The 18591-nt window shown below is 43.1% G+C and overlaps 1 protein-coding gene across 1 annotated transcript in view; it reads left to right on the top strand.

The window, feature by feature from the left end:
• LOC138370421 (uncharacterized) overlaps positions 1–17311 on the top strand; it is a 184029-nt gene extending 166718 nt beyond the window's left edge. Inside the window, exon 11 of the mRNA XM_069334771.1 lies at positions 16997–17311. Coding sequence (XP_069190872.1) covers positions 16997–17254 — 258 coding nt within the window. The 3' untranslated portion in view covers positions 17255–17311. The remainder of the gene's footprint in view (positions 1–16996) is intronic.
• Positions 17312–18591: the final 1280 nt, after the last annotated feature.

Here is an 18591-nt window from a genome sequence, read left to right as displayed (position 1 = left end):
ATTGCCCTGATTCCCCCATCCTTCTTGATGAGCGCACAGAGGGAGGTACCAAAATGAGGGGCCTGATGACTTCAGGTATATCACCAGCCAGGCACGCATTGACGAACCTTGCGAGTTTCATAAGAAGATCTTGTGCAGCGTTGCTAACTGCAGGTTTTAACATTTGCTTGATGTGTTGAGGTTTTAATCCTGTAAAGCCGCCTGCTGACCCAGCTGGAAAAGAAGGTAAGTAATTATCAAAAGAAGGCACCAAACCAGGAAGGCTATGTAGCACCATCAAATGTGCGGAATAATCAGAGGGCGCTAAATATCACCAAGGATGCCAATATGAGAACAAAAACGCATAAGGCGAACGATATCAAAAGTATCCGAGTCACCAAGAATTCTATCGAGGGACAGGTGACCGCGAGGGGCGGTTGGAAAGCAAGACACACGCTCGTCCTGGAAGCCAGGACATTCAAGGAGGACATGCACTACCGTAAGAGGGACAATGCAACTAGGACAATAAGGAGCAGGGCGGCGCTCCATCAAGTGACCATGGGTTAAGCGAGTATGGCCAATATGCAACCTCGCCAGAGCTGTTTCCCATCGCCGGTTATGGTGGTAGGAGGACGGCCATGAGGAAACACAACATTTAAGAGTACGTAGCGTGTTACCAGTAACAGACGAACAAGAAGCCTACCAACGGGTAAGGATGGAGGAATGGATAACCGGGTAAAAGTCGGAATATGGAATACCTTTACGAGAGATGGGACAAGAGCGGACAGCTTCCTTGGCGGCAGCATCCGCACGCTCATTTAAAAACACACCAATATGGCTGGGAACCCAACAAAACTCAACCGACTTAAATTTACTGTGAACAAGAAACAGCCAATGCTGGATCTCTACAACTACTGGATGAACCGGATTAAAGGACCCGAGAGCCATGAGGGCACTACGAGAGTCAACAACAACTACAAAGGAAGACCGACAATGAGAAAGCAGGAGACGAAGAGCATAGAGAATAGCATAAAGCTCCGCTGTAAAGATGCTAGTCTCCGGAGGTAAGCGACACATATAAGTGCGATCAGGAAAAACAACAGAGTAGCCAACACTGTCTGCAGACTTAGACCCATCGGTGAAGACAGAAACGGAGCGGGAGTGAGAAGAAAAGTGCTCAAGGAAAAGGCGTTTTAGAACCGTAGGAGGGGTAAAAGCTTTAGTGATGTGGGTCAAGGATGTACAAAACTGCGGAAGAGAACTTCTCCACGGGGGCAAAGAAGGAACAACACGAGGAGAAACATTAGAAACACGAACGGATAGAGAATCCTGTAAGTGAGATAACTGGTCAGAAAGAGGGAGGCGGTGAAGAGGAACAGGAACCGCAGGAGGGGTAAAAGTTAAAGCACGACAGAGGCGAGAGGAAGGATGTTGTAAGGACCGCGCAAGATAGCGAAGACAGTAGCGATCACGGCGGTCCTGGAGAGACAGGTAGCCAGTGTCAACATACAAGCTAAGGACGGGAGTCGAACGAAAGGCACCAGAACTGAGGCGCAACCTAGTATGGTGCAAAGCATCAAGACGGCGAAGAGAAGAAGGAGAAGCAGACGAGTAAGCAGGGCAACCGTAATCGAGCTTAGACAGGACGAGAGAGGAATGTAAAGCAAGGAGAGTGCGCCTATCCGCTCCCCAAGAAGTATGGGACAATACCCGAAGGAGGGTAAGGGCCCTAGAGCACTCAACATGGAGGTATGAAATATGGGGAGACCAAGACAAACGAGTGTCAAGGAATAACTCCAAAAGCTTCGTGGAATCATTGTACTCAAGGGGAAGACCATAAAGTGACAAAGAGGGACGAAGAACGACCCGTTTCCGAGTAAAAGACATAGCACAAGTCTTAGAAGTAGAGAACTTGCAGCCATGATCGGTGGCCCAAGACGACACGGCATCAATCACAAGTTGAAGCCGGCGCTGAAGGAGAGGTGAATCATCACCTTGACAGCAAAGGGTAAGATCATCGACATAGAGAGCGGAGAAGATACCTGAAGGAAGAGAGGAAAGAAGACCATTGAGGGCAACCAGAAAAAGAGTAGTGCTCAGAACACTACCCTGGGGCACACCTTCGTATTGCTGAAAAGAGGCAGAGAGAGTGGTACCAAGGCGCACCCGAAAGGAACGACGAGAGAGGAAGCTGCGGAGAAAGAGAGGGAGATGACCATGAAGGCCAAAAGAATGAAGCTGGGATAGAATATGATATCGCCACGTGGTGTCGTAATCCTTTTCCAGGTCAAAAAGGACGGCATCAACAGAGGTCTTCGCAGCCAAAGCAGTACGAATATAGACCTCCATGTTCACCAGGACATCTGTCGTGCTGCGGCACTTGCGGAAACTAAATTGAGAAGGGGAGAGGAGGTGATGGTGTTCCAGGAACCACATCAGACGAACGTTAACCATACGTTCAAAGAGTTTGCAGACACAACTTGTGAGGGCAATAGGGCGAAAGTCCTTCGGGGATGTTCCCAGAGACCCTGGTTTGCAAACAGGAAGGACAACGGCATCGAGCCAGTCCTCAGGGACTGACGACGACTCTTAGATCCGATTATACAGACTCAGTAAATACTGAGACGTGCCCGGAGGAAGATGGGGAAGCATCTCATAACGAATACCATCGGAGCCCGCCGCCGTAGAACCGCAGAGGGCCAGGGCAGAACGAAGTTCAGAGAAAGAGAAGGGATCGTTATAGGAAAGTCGAAGACGAGTGCAGAAATCTAAAGGACGAGACTCAAGGACAGCTTTACGAAGAAGGAAAGATTGGGGAAGATGAAGACCAGAGTCAACAGAAGAAAAGTGGGAACCCAGTTCGGTAGCGACCTGCAACGGGTCCGCCACAAGAGTACCATGGAGGTGAAGGACCGGTGAAACATCGGGAAAGAACTTACCCGCTATCTTGCGGATACGCTTCCAGATCTGTAGCAGGGGAGTTTCGGACGTAATTGTGGAGACATAGGATGCCCAACATTCACGTTTAGCCATACGGATGGCCCTACGGGCCACCGCACTCGCTCTCCGAAAGAAAAGAAAAGAATCGGCCGTCTGCCGACGGCTGTGCCTCTTCCAGGCTGCACGCTTACAGCGGACAGCCCGAGAACAGTCTGCATTCCACCAGGGAACGCACTTCCGCGAACCCCGAGAGGAAGAACAAGGAATAGAGCGGAGGGCAGCATCGAAGACAGTGTCATGAAAGAGGAGAAGAGCGCGAGGGAGAGGCAGAAGGGAGAGGTCAGAGAGAGCAGCACTGAGGGTAAATAGGTTCCAGTCCGCTTTAGCAAACTGCCACCTAGGAAAGGAGAGGGAAGGACGAAAAGAGAAAAAGGAAATAAGGATAGGGAAATGGTCACTGCTATGGAGGTCATCAAGAACTTGCCACGTGAAATCTAAGTAAAGAGAAGAACAGAAAAGAGAAAGATCAAGACAGGAAAGGGTCGAGTCCGAGAGTCCAAATGAGTGGGCTCACCAGAATTCAGAAGAGACAGGGAAGAAGAGAGGATAAACGGCTCAAGAAGGCGACCTCTGGTATTCGTCAGAACATCACCCCAAAGAGAATGACGAAAATTGAAATCACCCAGCAGGACCACAGGCTCCGGCAAGGAGTCCAGGAGGTGTTTCAGATCAGGAAGAGAAAGCGGGACACTCGGGTTGGGGGGGAAGATAATTAGAACAAACTGTGTACCATTTCCCCACAAAGATACGAGCAGCAGAACAATGGAGAGGCAAAGGAAAAAGTAAGGGGACAAAGGGAACATCAGAGCGAATCAAGAGAGCAGAAGAATTAGGAGCCCCAGCAACAGCTGAGGGGGGGAAAGAGAAAGGAATAGCGATGAAAACGAGCAGGACGAGCACCAAGCATCGGTTCCTGGAGACAAACACAAAGGGGCGAAAACCGCGAAATCAGAAGTTGAAGTTCGAGGAAATTGGCGTAATAACCTCGAACGTTTCATTGAAGAATAGACAACGACGAGAAGAGAAAGGACAACAGCAGAAAACAAGGAAGAAACAAAGGCGAAAGAGCATCATAGCACGTTAAAGAATATTAGGGTCGGGATCAGGGTCAGCAAAGTCAGGGTTAGGGGGCATGGGTAAACTTAGCAAAGACGGAGGGAAGGAAGCGGGAGAACAGACCAGCGGTGGGCGGGTGGGGTCTGGAGGAGGAGGAAGAGGAGGAGACAACGGAGAGGAGCAGTCAAGGACAGCAGCAGGAAGAGGGGGAGTAGAAAGAGGGGAGCGCACCTCAGCAAGGCCAGCAACCAAGAGGGAAGCGGGGGCTAAAGAAACCTCCATAGCAGGAACAGGGGGCGCAACCACCGAAATTGGAGGGTAAGGAGCGATTGAGGCAGAAATAGGGGCCAAGGAAGAAAGCGAAACCTTCTTACCCGCCGGGGAGGAGGAAGGAGAGGAGCCAGGCTTACGCTTCTGACTTAAAAAGACCGGTGTCCCAGCAACTACGTACTGGGCAACGGATTCTAGCGTTTCAACAGGAGAAGCTGAACAAGAGCGCACATGACGGCAGTTTGGAGAGCGATGGACATCAGCCCGCACCGATAGGCGGCGGGGAGAGTCAAGAGACAGAGGGGAAGGATGGGAAGGAGGAACGGAGGGAGACGAGGAAGAAGACACAGGAGACAAGACAGACTGGGTAGAAAGAAGGGGAACCCCAGACAGAGGACCAGGAGGTGGATCCTTCGGGACAGAACTCAAAGGAACAGAGGAGGGGGCAGTAGGCGTAGCAGGGTCCAAGGCCCGGAAACGGTTGTGAGTCTGAAGAAGGTGAGAAGGACGAGGAGAGGAAGAGCGCAACACGCGAGCATAAGAGATATTAGCATAAGGCGGGAGCCGGCGAACCTGGCTCCTCGCAATCAGGAAAAGTTAAACGCTCCCGGTGCTTCAAGTTGAGGACGGCTGTCTCAAGCTTGTAATGGACACACGCACGGGAGAAGGTAGGATGGGCCTCACCGCAGTTGAGGCAACGAGCCTGGGGAGAAGTGCACTCCAACTTAAAAGTGAATTTCGCCACCACACAAAGGACAGAGAGAGACAGTCCCAGAACAGTGGAGGGCACCATGCCCAAACCTTAATGTAGTAAATTAAATTACGAAGGACCACCCGCTTTTATAGTAAAGAGGGAAACTGAGAAATTATGATCATTTGATAATTCCTAGATGAACCAGTAACTATGGATAAAATACTAGAGAATATGATCATAAAAATAATTAATGGGCTGTATAATTAAATGAATCAAACCCTCAAACACCTACATTGGGGGGTTATTACTGGAACTCAGTACGTCCAGGAACTTGTGTGGTTCGTTCACTAATCCAAGATATAATAAGCTAATCCTATGAATTATTGTAAATCATTGTCATTATCATTAATGGGAACATAGATTATGAATATAATAATGATAATCATAATAAACACATGTCAATCCAAAAACAGAGTTCTGCATGTAAATAATTCCAGATAATAATTAAAGGAATACAAAGGAATCTTAGCTTAATGACGATTCCTTAAAGTAAGTCACGAAGCTTCCTCTGATTCTCCTGGGCTCGGCTGGATGACGATTGGGATTCGATTAACATGGGAGAGGACAGCTGGGAGAATTCTTCTCACGTGCTGCAAAACAAATATTTACAGTAGCAACTAATTAAACTACTGAATTTCTATGTCCAAGAAATTAATGTTAATAGTAGATAAGGGATAATGACCTGTAGTTTGGTGTTGGTATACGTCGTCACGACAAATCACCCAGCTACAATTCTACACCCTATCAGATGCATCAAATAAGGATAAGATACTTAGCTAATATGGGCACTGTATAAGTTTTAAGATTGCCGAAATTCGCGTCCCAGGCTCTGGCTTCACCTATCCTGGATAATGGTGCGCTTCACTGGCCGGTCACGTGGAATCACAAAAAACCAGATTTGATAGGTTCTTTATATGACACTGACACCAGTTGAAGATATTTTCTGCAAGGCCTTTCACGCCTCACAGTGGCGACTTTCTTCGGGAGAATGGATAGCGTTTACCCTGATGGCTGGGTAATGGCGTCTCCTCGTGAGCACGACGTGAACAGGTCCGCTCGAGAGCGTCTCAACACGTGCACTGGCTTGCTCTCCTTCCCCGCTCCGCGTCTCGCGTTCATTAGACAAGTTATTATCATGAATATTAGTATTTCTCGCAGTTGTGCTTGAAATGTTCGAGACAGGACGGGTTTATTATTTAGAAGAGTTAAATATTATTATTTGCCAGTTCAGTGATAGTAAACATATAATGGGGAGGAATTAATGTCTCTCCATGGCATTCACTTGTGACGTTAATTTTTATTACTAGATAACTGCTATGACTCTAACGCTCGATTCGGCTTTTAGTTGGAGGTCAATTTATCTGTAATTAATTATCACCCAGAACACCTTGGTTATAGAGAATCGAATTCAATTCTCAGATACATTGGATATAATGTGTTTATTGTAATGAAATCTGACGCAATACTGGCGTCGGGTGACGTGAGAATTATAGCCTATTGCACAGATGAAATTATTAGTACATGTGAATTCTACGTTGTGTTAATTTTACTTACTACAATGATTAGTAGAATTAGTAATAATTAATGAGAATACAACAGTGTTGTATTCGGTGTTGGAAATTTCCAACATAACTCCGGGAGGAGGATTCTAGGGTCGTAGTGTACTGTGGAGTACTGACCTATCCCGAAGTTGAGATTAATATTAGTACATTAGTAGGTTAATATGTTAGTATGTTAGTACACACATAACGAACGTCCCGTATTTATCAAGGACTTACAAGAAATCAAGTCTTGCTATTTACATGTCAAATGAAACATGTTATTTATAGCCTACACAATAATTATAGAATTGCTCTTAGTTGAGAACTATAATAGGCTTGTAGTTTCCCTTAGTGGAAACATGTATTAAATATTGAAACATTAAATGATTAAATTATCGGTAATCAGGAACCCTCTAAAGCTCACAATAAACTCAACAACTAGGGTCGCAGTGACATGTAATGGTGTATTACGTAGCTGCTGAATCGTAGGCAAACTCAGAATAAGTTCCTAAGAACTGATAACACTATTGTATGATTATACAGTAAAGTATTATTAGTCATTTAAGATCAAGGAGACTATGACACTACAGTAAGGTCACTGTCTAGGGTCGCTGTGACTTGTAACTATTGGGTTACTAGACAATAACATCACGCAGTATCATGATCACCCCAAATTCAAATGAGGAAGTTGAATTTAATGTGAACTGCCGTGCAGTAGTCATTCTGACTGATGGTACAACTAATTTGCTAACTAGCTAAAATAATAGAAAAGTAGAGAACTGAAAAGTTTATTCATTAAATCAAGGAAAATTCTGAGTCGACAGTGAGATTAGTAGCCTAGTCATTCTGACTTATGAGCTAATTAAGTGGCAGCTCATAGGTTTGACACTGTAAACTTGTTAATACGAAATCACCTTTACATGAAATTGAGTTTATTGAATCAGTCTCTATAAGTATAGTCAACTGCAATTAATGGTGAGTTCAGATTAGGCTAGTACTCAGTTGACACTAACTAAAGTCCCTAAACCTACCTAAATAAATGGTTTGAGTTTCTAACCTACCTAAGTAAGGGACTAAGCTAATTGTGAGCAAAAGTACTCGAATTAACATTGTGAGCAGTATTGAACTCATTAACAGGTCGAGCTATATTAAACTCGTGACCATGGTGAGCTCGTTAGCAGTGCTAACAGGGTGAGTTACAGTGAACTCGTCAACAGTGTTGACAGGGTGAGCTACAGTGAGCTCGTTAGCAGTGCTAACAGGGTGAGTTTCAGTGAACTCGTCAACAGTGTTGACAGGGTGAGCTACAGTGAGCTCGTTAGCAGTGCTAACAGGGTGAGTTACAGTGAACTCGTCAACAGTGTTGACAGGGTGAGCTACAGTGAGCTCGTTAGCAGTGCTAACAGGGTGAGTTACAGTGAACTCGTCAACAGTGTTGACAGGGTGAGCTACAGTGAGCTCGTTAGCAGTGCTAACAGGATGAGTTACATTGAACTCGTCAACAGTGTTGACAGGGTGAGCTGCAGTGAGCTCGTTAACAGTTAACAGGGTGAGTTATATTGAACTCGTCAACAGTGTTGACAGGGTGAGCTGCAGTGAGCTCGTTAACAGTTAACAGGGTGAGTTATATTGAACTCGTCAACAGTGTTGACAGGGTGAGCTGCAGTGAGCTCGTTAACAGTTAACAGGGTGAGTTCAGTGAACTCGTCAACAGTGTTGACAGGGTGAGCTGAAGTGAGCTCGTTAACAGTTAACAGGGTGAGTTCAGTGAACTCGAATCAACGAGGTGGAGTTTTGCATCATTCAATTATCATGGCGAGCAGTGCTCGTGGCATGGGGATCATTAAAGCATTCGATTGTCATGGCGAGCAATATTAAGCTCGTACGCATGGGTTACAAGTACTCATATTATTACGTTAATTCTAAGGTGAGCTAGATTAAGCTCATGAAGCATGTTAATTAACAATGCTGATGTTTAACGATAATGCATTAAACATATTAGTTCTCTGTAAATTCGCTTACATATTAGTAAGTTTGCAAGTTTGTTCGTGCTGCGCTCCTACACTAAATAAGCAGAAACGAAAGAAAAACAACTCAAACAAATTGATGCAAGTATTTATCACTAACTCTTAGTGCAGAAAACATAGTATTAAGAAGGTTTTCTTGGCAAACCTTTAAGCGCAAGTATAGTGGACCAGTGGTCCTAATGAATTTATTACTAAATTCAGGAAATACCAGTGGCATTGAGTGCTAGATTCTCTAGCCTAACATTATTAATTACCTAGGGAGTACTAGATTCTCTAGCCCAACATTACAATTTACCTAGGAAGACTGAGTGTGGTCAATTACTACTTGTCGAGAATAATTCTAGGATTGCAGTGAATTCAATGGTTGGTCGCTGTGACTTGTACTTGTTTGAGTACGGACCATTGGTTTTCACTGAGAGCTATGAAACATCTCAGCGAGTATCAATTGCACCACATTCAATCTGAGTTTATTACTCAGCTGTGTTTCTCCTTTTAGCTTGCTGCTGGAGAATTGATTTACTGCTGACTAATTTATTATTGTTGGCAGGCTTAGGCTTGTTCACATTCAGAACTTTACCAGTAAGTAAGTAGCCACCTGCAGATTGGAGCATATTCATTCCCAATCGTTTAACATGTCCAGTTATGAACTGGTAATAGTAGTCGGCTCCTACTAGTATATCTACATTGTTAAGGCGGTCAGACGTTAACTTGTTGTCAGCCAAATTAATTTCACGTTCCTGCAGGAAGTGGGCTGTGTACCCCAGACCCTTAATATTTAAGTCTAAAGGTATTTGATCCACAACAATGGCTTGGACAGCCTTGGCATGACTACCTAGTCGTACAAGCGGTTGAACTACTGAGTATTCATGGGTTCCTCGATTTATCATGAAGCCTGACAAGTTTAATTTTACCTGTCCTATTGGTTGTAAATTAAGTGCCTCTGCTGCTCTTTGAGTAATGAAAGTTCTCTGGGAACCTTGGTCAAATAGTCCACGTATGGTGATCTTGGTTCCTCTGTTCTTCACTTGAAGTGGGGCAGTAGGCAAGGCAGCATCCACTTGAGATGCTTGTGAAGTTACGCTGTACACATCTCGCACCTTGCAGCACTGTACTGGTGTAGATTCTCTACGTCCTATTCTAGGATTGACATAATTTGTCTTAACTAATTTGCACAGTGCAGCATGATGCTTGCCCCTTCTACACCTATTGCAGGTGTTCAGTGGGGTTTCACAGCTGTTAACATTATGTGGTTTGAGACACCTAGTACATTTGTGTAACTGTTTGAGTCGTCTGACTCTTGTGTCTCTATTAGGATAATTGGTACATTTGTACAGAGAATGTTTTTGATTGCAAAACAAGCACATTCCCCATCCTACAGTTCGATTAGGGCTTACCGGTTTAGGTAAAACAGTATTTGCAGGTTGTGATGGTTTTGCTGTTTGCATTTGCTTGTTATTTATTCTCTTGTGAGTACTTGGTGTACTCTGAGGAACCATTAATAGGCTCTTGGGAGTGCTCTTTGGACTATTAGGTCTCTTAGGAGCACCTGTGGAGTTATTAGCAGTGCTCTTTGGACTATTAGGTCTCTTAGGAGCACCTGTGGGACTCTTAGGCCTCACTGATGAATCAGTGTTTGACTGATTGTTGTTACATTGATTATTAGCACCTTTGTTACCTAGTGACAGTGTCACTTTAGGAGTTTCAGGCAAGGAAACTGATGTAGGTACAGTTTTGGTGCATTCAGATTTAGCATTAATTGCTTGGTCTGCTGTATGATCGCTCATATTGCGCAAACCTGTAAATATATCCTGCATTGACAGGGTATTACCATTCTGGCATACATATAATTTATTAAGTGTGTCATCAGACAATTTTCTTTGGATGATAATTTTAGTCATCCACTCAGTAGTTGGGTGATCCGCCTCTTTACTGAAAAAAATTATCAGTGACTCAAGCTGAAAACTAAAGGCTTGTAAAGAGTCAACTGATTGGTCTGGTGAAGATAAATTTAATAATTGGTGCACAAGGTTTATAATAGTCTTCTTATTGTTAGCACTTACTTTAGAAGGCTGTTGTGAGCAATTGTGACCATTACTTGTGTTGCTTAAGGCTTCTTGCTTAGCCTCAGCTTTGATTACAGCTTCGACTGCTGCTGCAGCATTAGCTTTATCATTTTCTGGTTCAGATTCACTGATTATTGCAGCTTCACTTGTTTCATCTGCAGCTTCACTTGTTTCTCTGGGTTCTGGTGATAAGCTAGTTAATTCAGTAGCCTTATGTATTGAACTTATAGAATCCAGGGAACATTGAGAAGAGTGGTCTGAAATTTGATCAGACTGTAAACAAATCATCACATGAAGCTGTATTAGATGAGAGGTTAGAAAATGAAGGTTGAACTTCAGTTGTGGATCCTGTGTAGTGATCAGTATTGATTAGAGGATTCTCCTCGTCTTGAGGTAGTTAAGGTATTTCATCTGAACTGAGTGTTGACTCAGGTGTAGGTCTATTAATGATCGGCTCTATCCACTCGGGAATATCTTGTCCCGCAAGCCCCTCCTTATATCGGTCTAACCTGGTTTGAACGTAATGTTCATAGTTATCAAGATCAGATTCTGTTAGACGTAAGTGGTCTGAGACAGTATGACCGACTTGGAGTAAATTCCTGTGGGACTCGATTACAGTCTTTACATGATCATATTTTTGGATGGCGTTCCTTATGTAACTTGCTAGTCTGTAGACGTCACCTGGGTCAGTTTCTATACAGAGATGACATTTCATAAGCAGTTCTCCTAGTCGAACTTGAAGAGTTCTCAAGAATCTTGCATTCCTTTCTAGAGGATTCATTCTTGCGGTAAATTGAGCCTGATAGGGCTTATGTAGCTAGTGGTATAGCTATGGTGTCTGCTCCTTGATGTAGAGCAGGTATAAGTATTGACAGCCTGGTATTTCTTGAGGCTGGTTGTAATGTACCTCCTTTAGAGGTTAGCTACCTACCTAATAATAAGTAACTAAGATTTGAGTGGTACTTTGGTCTCACTACAGGTGTTCCTCAGCTTAGCTCTTCTAAATCAGCCTCGGATGGGTAGTGGACTTACAGTAACACTCAAAGACATACATAGAAATATGCAATAAAATAATTACACAATAAATGGTTAATCCCACCCTTGATAGGGTCAGCACAAAAGAATAATATATGTGTCACTAACTAGCTCAAGCCTAGTCGTGAGAATTTCTACTTAAGAAACTACAACTATATTTAGTCTGTGTTTGTGCCAAATTCAACACAATCACAGCCTAAATTGCTACCTAATAAAGGTTGGCAAAGATTATATTATGGTGCAGTAATGTGCAAATAATTGTGCTGTGTTTTTGGGTTTTTGTATTTTATATAATATACACTTGTGTAATTATGTGTATAAGAAATTAAATGAACACAAGAAAATTAATTGTGTTTGGCAAGTATTCTACTGCCGTAAATATTATCTAACTCCTGAATGTACTCCTAATTGTGGAATAAAATATTATCAGGGTTAGTAATGATTAACTAATATGAGATCAGTAATTTATATTAGTATACTGGATCCCTAAATGTTAATGATCCACTGACTTGAGTGAATCAGTAATTATAACATGGATTCAGGCTATAATGGACAGTCTGCTGACAGCCATACATTGAAACATTGGTATAGCCTAAATGGTTAACACTTAATTGGTGTTAGTGATTAATATAAGGTTATGAGCTGTTGCTCTTGGTGACCTAAAGATTCTACTTCAGTATGAAGTGTAGGTCTAAATGTTGTGGGTAATGGGCTATGACCCACTAAAGCTACCTTATACATGAGGTGAAAGTAGCAATATGTTAGTGTGATCTAGACTAACTAATGTGTTACACTGTTAGTTGACACAATTAGTTAAAGAGTTAGTCTAGCTTATGTCACACAAGGATTAGTTATTAATGATTAATATTTTAATTATAAATTTAATGCCTATCCGGTTCGAAGGACCATAATGTGGGACATTTGGGGCTTGAATCTAATTATTTAAATATTAATGTAGTAAATTAAATTACGAAGGACCACCCGCTTTTATAGTAAAGAGGGAAACTGAGAAATTATGATCATTTGATAATTCCTAGATGAACCAGTAACTATGGATAAAATACTAGAGAATATGATCATAGAAATAATTAATGGGCTGTATAATTAAATGAATCAAACCCTCAAACACCTACAATGGGGGGTTATTACTGGAACTCAGTACGTCCAGGAACTAGTGTGGTTCGTTCACTAATCCAAGATATAATAAGCTAATCCTATGAATTATTGTAAATCATTGTCATTATCATTAATGGGAACATAGATTATGAATATAATAATGATAATCAGAATAAACACATGTCAATCCAAAAACAGAGTTCTGCATGTAAATAATTCCAGATAATAATTAAAGGAATACAAAGGAATCTTAGCTTAATGACGATTCCTTGAAGTAAGTCACGAAGCTTCCTCTGATTCTCCTGGGCTCGGCGTGATGACGATTAGGATTCAATTAACATGGGAGAGGACAGCTGGGAGAATTCTTCTCACGTGCTGCAAAACAAATATTTACAGTAGCAACTAATTAAACTACTGAATTTCTATGTCCAAGAAATTAATGTTAATAGTAGATAAGGGATAATGACCTGTAGTTTGGTGTTGGTATACGTCGTCACGACAAATCACCCAGCTACAATTCTACACCCTATCAGATGCATCAAATAAGGATAAGATACTTAGCTAATATGGGCACTGTATAAGTTTTAAGATTGCCGAAATTCGCGTCCCAGGCTCTGGCTTCACCTATCCTGGATAATGGCGCGCTTCACTGGCCGGTCACGTGGAATCACAAAAAAACAGATTTGATAGGTTCCTTATATGACACTGACACCAGTTGAAGATATTGTCTGCAAGGCCTTTCACGCCTCACAGTGGCGACTTTCTTCGGGAGAATGGATAGCGTTTACCCTGATGGCTGGGTAATGGTCTCTCCTCTTGAGCACGACGTGAACAGGTCCGCTCGAGAGCGTCTCAACACGTGCACTGGCTTGCTCTCCTTCCCCGCTCCGCGTCTCGCGTTCATTAGACAAGTTATTATCATGAATATTAGTATTTCTCGCAGTTGTGCTTGAAATGTTCAATACAGGACGGGTTTATTATTTAGAAGAGTTAAATATTATTATTTGCCAGTTCAGTGATAGTAAACATATAATGGGGAGGAATTAATGTCTCTCCATGGCATTCACTTGTGACGTTAATTTTTATTACTAGATAACTGCTATGACTCTAACGCTCGATTCGGCTTTTAGTTGGAGGTCAATTTATCTGTAATTAATTATCACACAGAACACCTTGGTTATAGAGAATCGAATTCAATTCTCAGATACATTGGATATAATGTGTTTATTGTAATGAAATCTGACACAATACTGGCGTCGGGTGACGTGAGAATTATAGCCTATTGCACAGATGAAATTATTAGTACATGTGAATTCTACGTTGTGTTAATTTTACTTACTACAATGATTAGTAGAATTAGTAATAATTAATGAGAATACAACAGTGTTGTATTCGGTGTTGGAAATTTCCAACAACGAGGGGGGACGAGTAAACGTGTCCACCTGGAGAATAGAATGGCCCTGAGCATCAAGGATATGTCGAATATCGTCGTGGCTGTCTCGCAGATCCGGAACACCGGTCACAACATGGGACGCGAGGAGAATAGTGCCAACACTGGCGTTCAACTGAGCGTTCTTTAAGACCCGAACAGGGGTCTCGCCAAGGCAGAATATGGCAGCCAAGCGGGAAGCTGCATCCTGAGAAGGAGCAGCAACGACACATGTACCGAGACGAGTGGGGTTGAAGGTAACAGAGGCATCCAAGGAATCAACGAGATGTCGATGGAGGGAGAAATCGTCAGGAGGCGAAGAATCAAGAGGAAGAAGATTAATATATTTGACCCATGAAGCGGGACCAAACAAGGCTTGATAGGTATCTGAACGGGAAGGAATCGAGCGAGGGCGGCCGTGACGAGGACGTCGTTGAGAACCCCCAGAGAGAGAGGGGTTAAAAGGCGCAGTAGTTACAACGAGAGACGGAACCGACAGGGGACGAGGTAGTCACCACTGGGGGCTTGGGGCTCGACCCCACCACAGAGGAGGGAGGGGAGCCGAGGGAAGGAGTCAGAGAGGCCAAAGGAGGAGCAAGGTCGGGGCCCAATCTTTGGACTACAGAGCCCGGTCTTCCAACACGGACCGACTCGGGGGTTTTGTTGCCCACCCCACGAGCCTGAGAAGGTAAAGGAGAAACAGTATACATCATCGTTACAAGAAAAGCATTCATTCACGAATGTGCCCCCATACCCACCATGGAACCACAATTAGAGGTAGGACACCAAACAAGAAGCTATCGCCGATCATGCCGGGGCCTCCTAGGGGTGCGTCGTGAGTATACGCCCCACAAACGCCACCTTAAGAACCAACAGTCCGTCGAGATCGGGTTCAGTGACGAAAGGGGGATTGACAATAAAAGGTTCCCCTCGCTCTCGACGTTGGGTACTACAGTTCTACGGGTGCAAGAGTATGCCTCCTCAAGCACCTGGGTGTCAAAATTGAAGAAGTCCAAAGGAATAACCAAAACAAGCAAAAGGTCGGCAGGAAACGGCAAGCAGATAGAAGAAGAGGGGGGGGGGGGAGAAAAACGAAACAGAAGGAAAAGGAAAAGTAGCTCAGCACAATTGGAGAGGACGGCAGCAGGAGCACAAGGCTACAAAAGGACAGAGGACTATCCCAAGGAGCATCACACTCCGGCAGCTGCCCACTAAGCCCCCCTCACGGCATCAACGAGCTGAGCGGGGAAGGGGGGGATGGGGGGTTGGAAAAGAAAAAGGTTCTTTGTAGACTCCAGATTCACCATCAGTAATGGGTCTGAAATGGTCTCAGCTGGTGGCGGAACAATGCTGTTGGCTTGTGGGGCTCTGGGTGGGTGCTTGCTTTGCAGGGCTCGTGGGAAAGTCTTTCTCAACCTCAGGGGAAGATTTACTCAGAAACAGATATAGATTAACTCTGAATAGTCAGAAGGATTAAGTTGTCAAAGAATAAGCATGAAAGATTAAACCAAAAGCCTCATTAAAGAAACACATAATATATGGTAATAATATTGTAATGAGACATTGTAATCCCCTATCAGATTTTTTCTTAAACTGTTGTGTAATATTGTAACTTAAAAATGGGTCAAGTTTGTAGTGAATTTCCTGTCAGTCAATAATTTTCGAGTAATAGACTATAATTAATACCCCCCCCCCAACTTGTGTAGGATATGATTTGTTGGAGAATTTAAAACCATATAATCCACTACCGAAATAAATTAATTATATTTTTAATTAGAATTTATTAAATAAATAATTAACTAATTGTAATTATAATAAATAATAATGCTATTTACTTATATATACAAGTGTTCATACATTCTTGTTCAGCCACTAGCACGCATAGCATTTCGGGCAGGTCCTTAATCTTAATATTTACCGGAATACAACCCCGCAAAATCGTTTAACAACCAGGTACCCATTTTATTGTTGGGTAAACAGAGGCTACAGTTAAGGATTTGCGCCTAGTAAATTTTCCCCGGCCAGGATTCGAATCCAGGACACAGCGCTCGCGAAACACTAGGCGAGTGTCTTATCACTACGCCACGGGGACAAAATCCCACGAGTCAGAATTCCCCCACACCCGCCTCCCACCCACTCCCTGCCTCCTACCCACAACCTGCCTCCCACCCACAACCTGCCTCCCACCCACAACCTGCCTCCAACCTTGTGCCAGTCTCTTGGAATTCTATGAGTAGGGTGTCAAGGGAGTGTCTTAAGGTATGGTACACAAACCCCACCGCAATTTCAAACAGACGAAATTAAAGAAATGGTTAGCGAAAATGGTCCTGATTAAATTGCAATAGTGAAAACGAAAATAAATTATATGATCTTTGGTGCAGTATTTCCTAGGTGATTCCCAAGTAATAATGCAAGAAATAAAGTAAAGGCAAGAAGGGGGAGATGGACTTTCTAGTAAAAAGGGAGAGAAGGAATTAACAAGGGAAAGCGCAAGGCTATTCCGACTAAATAACACTTGGAAAGGGTCAGGATAGTGGAAGTTGGAAGAACAAATTAGCTTTCATCAGTGAGCGCATCAATTAATAATCAATATTGCTTACCATAATTGTTTTCAAAGGAAAACTTTCAATTTGTATTACAAAATTAATAATTTTCTTGCAGCCTTAGCCATTATGATCCACTATGATGCATATCAATGAAACATTTTCATATTTATCACTTTTCAGGCAGGATTATACGAAAAGTGGGTTAGGGATGAACTAGAAAGGACGAAGCAGGAGAGCCGCAGGAGGCAGCTGGCAAGGCAGGAGTCTGGAGGTGAGGACGCCGCCGCCCTGGGGGAGCCAGACACCACCGGGACCCAGGCACTCGCCCTCCACCACATGCAGGGACCCTTCATGCTCCTCGCCCTCGGCCTGGTCTCCTCTCTCGTTATCTTTGTCTCGGAACTCTTGTTTAAATTATTTAACAGGATCACTGTTTAATAAACTGATTGTCTTTTCTTCAGATGAGTTGTGTGTTGACTTAAGATATTTGTAAAATTTAAATTGGAAAATGGACTTATGTTATTGTATACTAGTTTTTCATAAAAAAGTAATAACATGAACAAATAATACTTGAACATTGGAACTAATTTACTTACCCATGAATGCAAAGATGTATCATAGATTCATGTAGGTTACTTTGTTTCAAAATTTTAATAGAAAGGTTTTATAAATTAATTATATTAGCAACAATTTGCTAGGAAATCAATTGGAGCAATGCGACACACAAACCAGCCACATGAGTAGTCCCAGCTGCACGCCTTAAACCAGTGAACCACAATATGCTAAAAACAATGTAACCGGGGATTCAACTCAATTCACTATCTCCACAACATAGACACAAGATAAACACACGGTAGACACAATATAAACACAAGGTAGACACAAGATTACCAAAAGGTTGACACATGATTAACACAAGGTAGACACAAGATTAACACAAGGTAGACACAAGGTAAACACAAGATAGACACAAGATAAACACAAGGTAGACTATTATAGACTGTGGGTTGGTTGGTGTTGTCGTCGTCGATCCTTCTCTATGGACAACCCAACCCACAACTCGGCAGAGTGCTTATACTAGGAGATCACCCTTGGCGCTTCTGGCTCTTGGAGAGGGGCTCAACGTCACACGTTTAGGGGATGCGGCTCCAACACTTAGCCTCGTTGTCACGTGCACACACCCACTCGAGCCGCTGTGACTCCCCACTCTCTCCTTATGAGATATGATCTCCTCAATCCCCTATGACTTACTAGTATTACCTCTTACCCTGTCCACAGCAGTGGTTCTTGGCTCTTTCTCTCTCTCTCTCCTTCTTCACTACTTCCTGGGAAGCCTCACTAGGACAAGGGCAAACACCAGCAAATTGTGACACATTTACTGAACAAAGCACATACACGATACATACACACATATAATAATAATGAATCCTATACTCTATAATATCACAATCAGGTTGCACTCCAATACCATCAGAACTCTATTATCAGCTTATCAGGTGGTATCCTATCTCCTGGTTCACCACCTGATACTATTAACCTCCTCAAGTTGACCAAGTCTACATACACTGTTGCACTATCAGCAAGATAATGTATATATAGAAAATCAGCATTTGGATGCAATAACATATATCAGTATAAATGTTCACTGATACACAACAATGATTAATCGATCACTGTCAGTCCCCGAGCACATACATCTGTAGGTAATCAAGCCTACGACTGCAACTCTAAGCTTCAGAATAAATCACTCCTTGACATAAGAATGCAAACAGTCA

Source organism: Procambarus clarkii, chromosome 32, assembly GCF_040958095.1.
Source record: "Procambarus clarkii isolate CNS0578487 chromosome 32, FALCON_Pclarkii_2.0, whole genome shotgun sequence".
Taxonomy (NCBI): Eukaryota; Metazoa; Arthropoda; class Malacostraca; order Decapoda; family Cambaridae; genus Procambarus; species Procambarus clarkii.
Note: the sequence above shows the minus strand (reverse complement) of the source record. Positions and strands in the feature narration are given on the sequence as shown.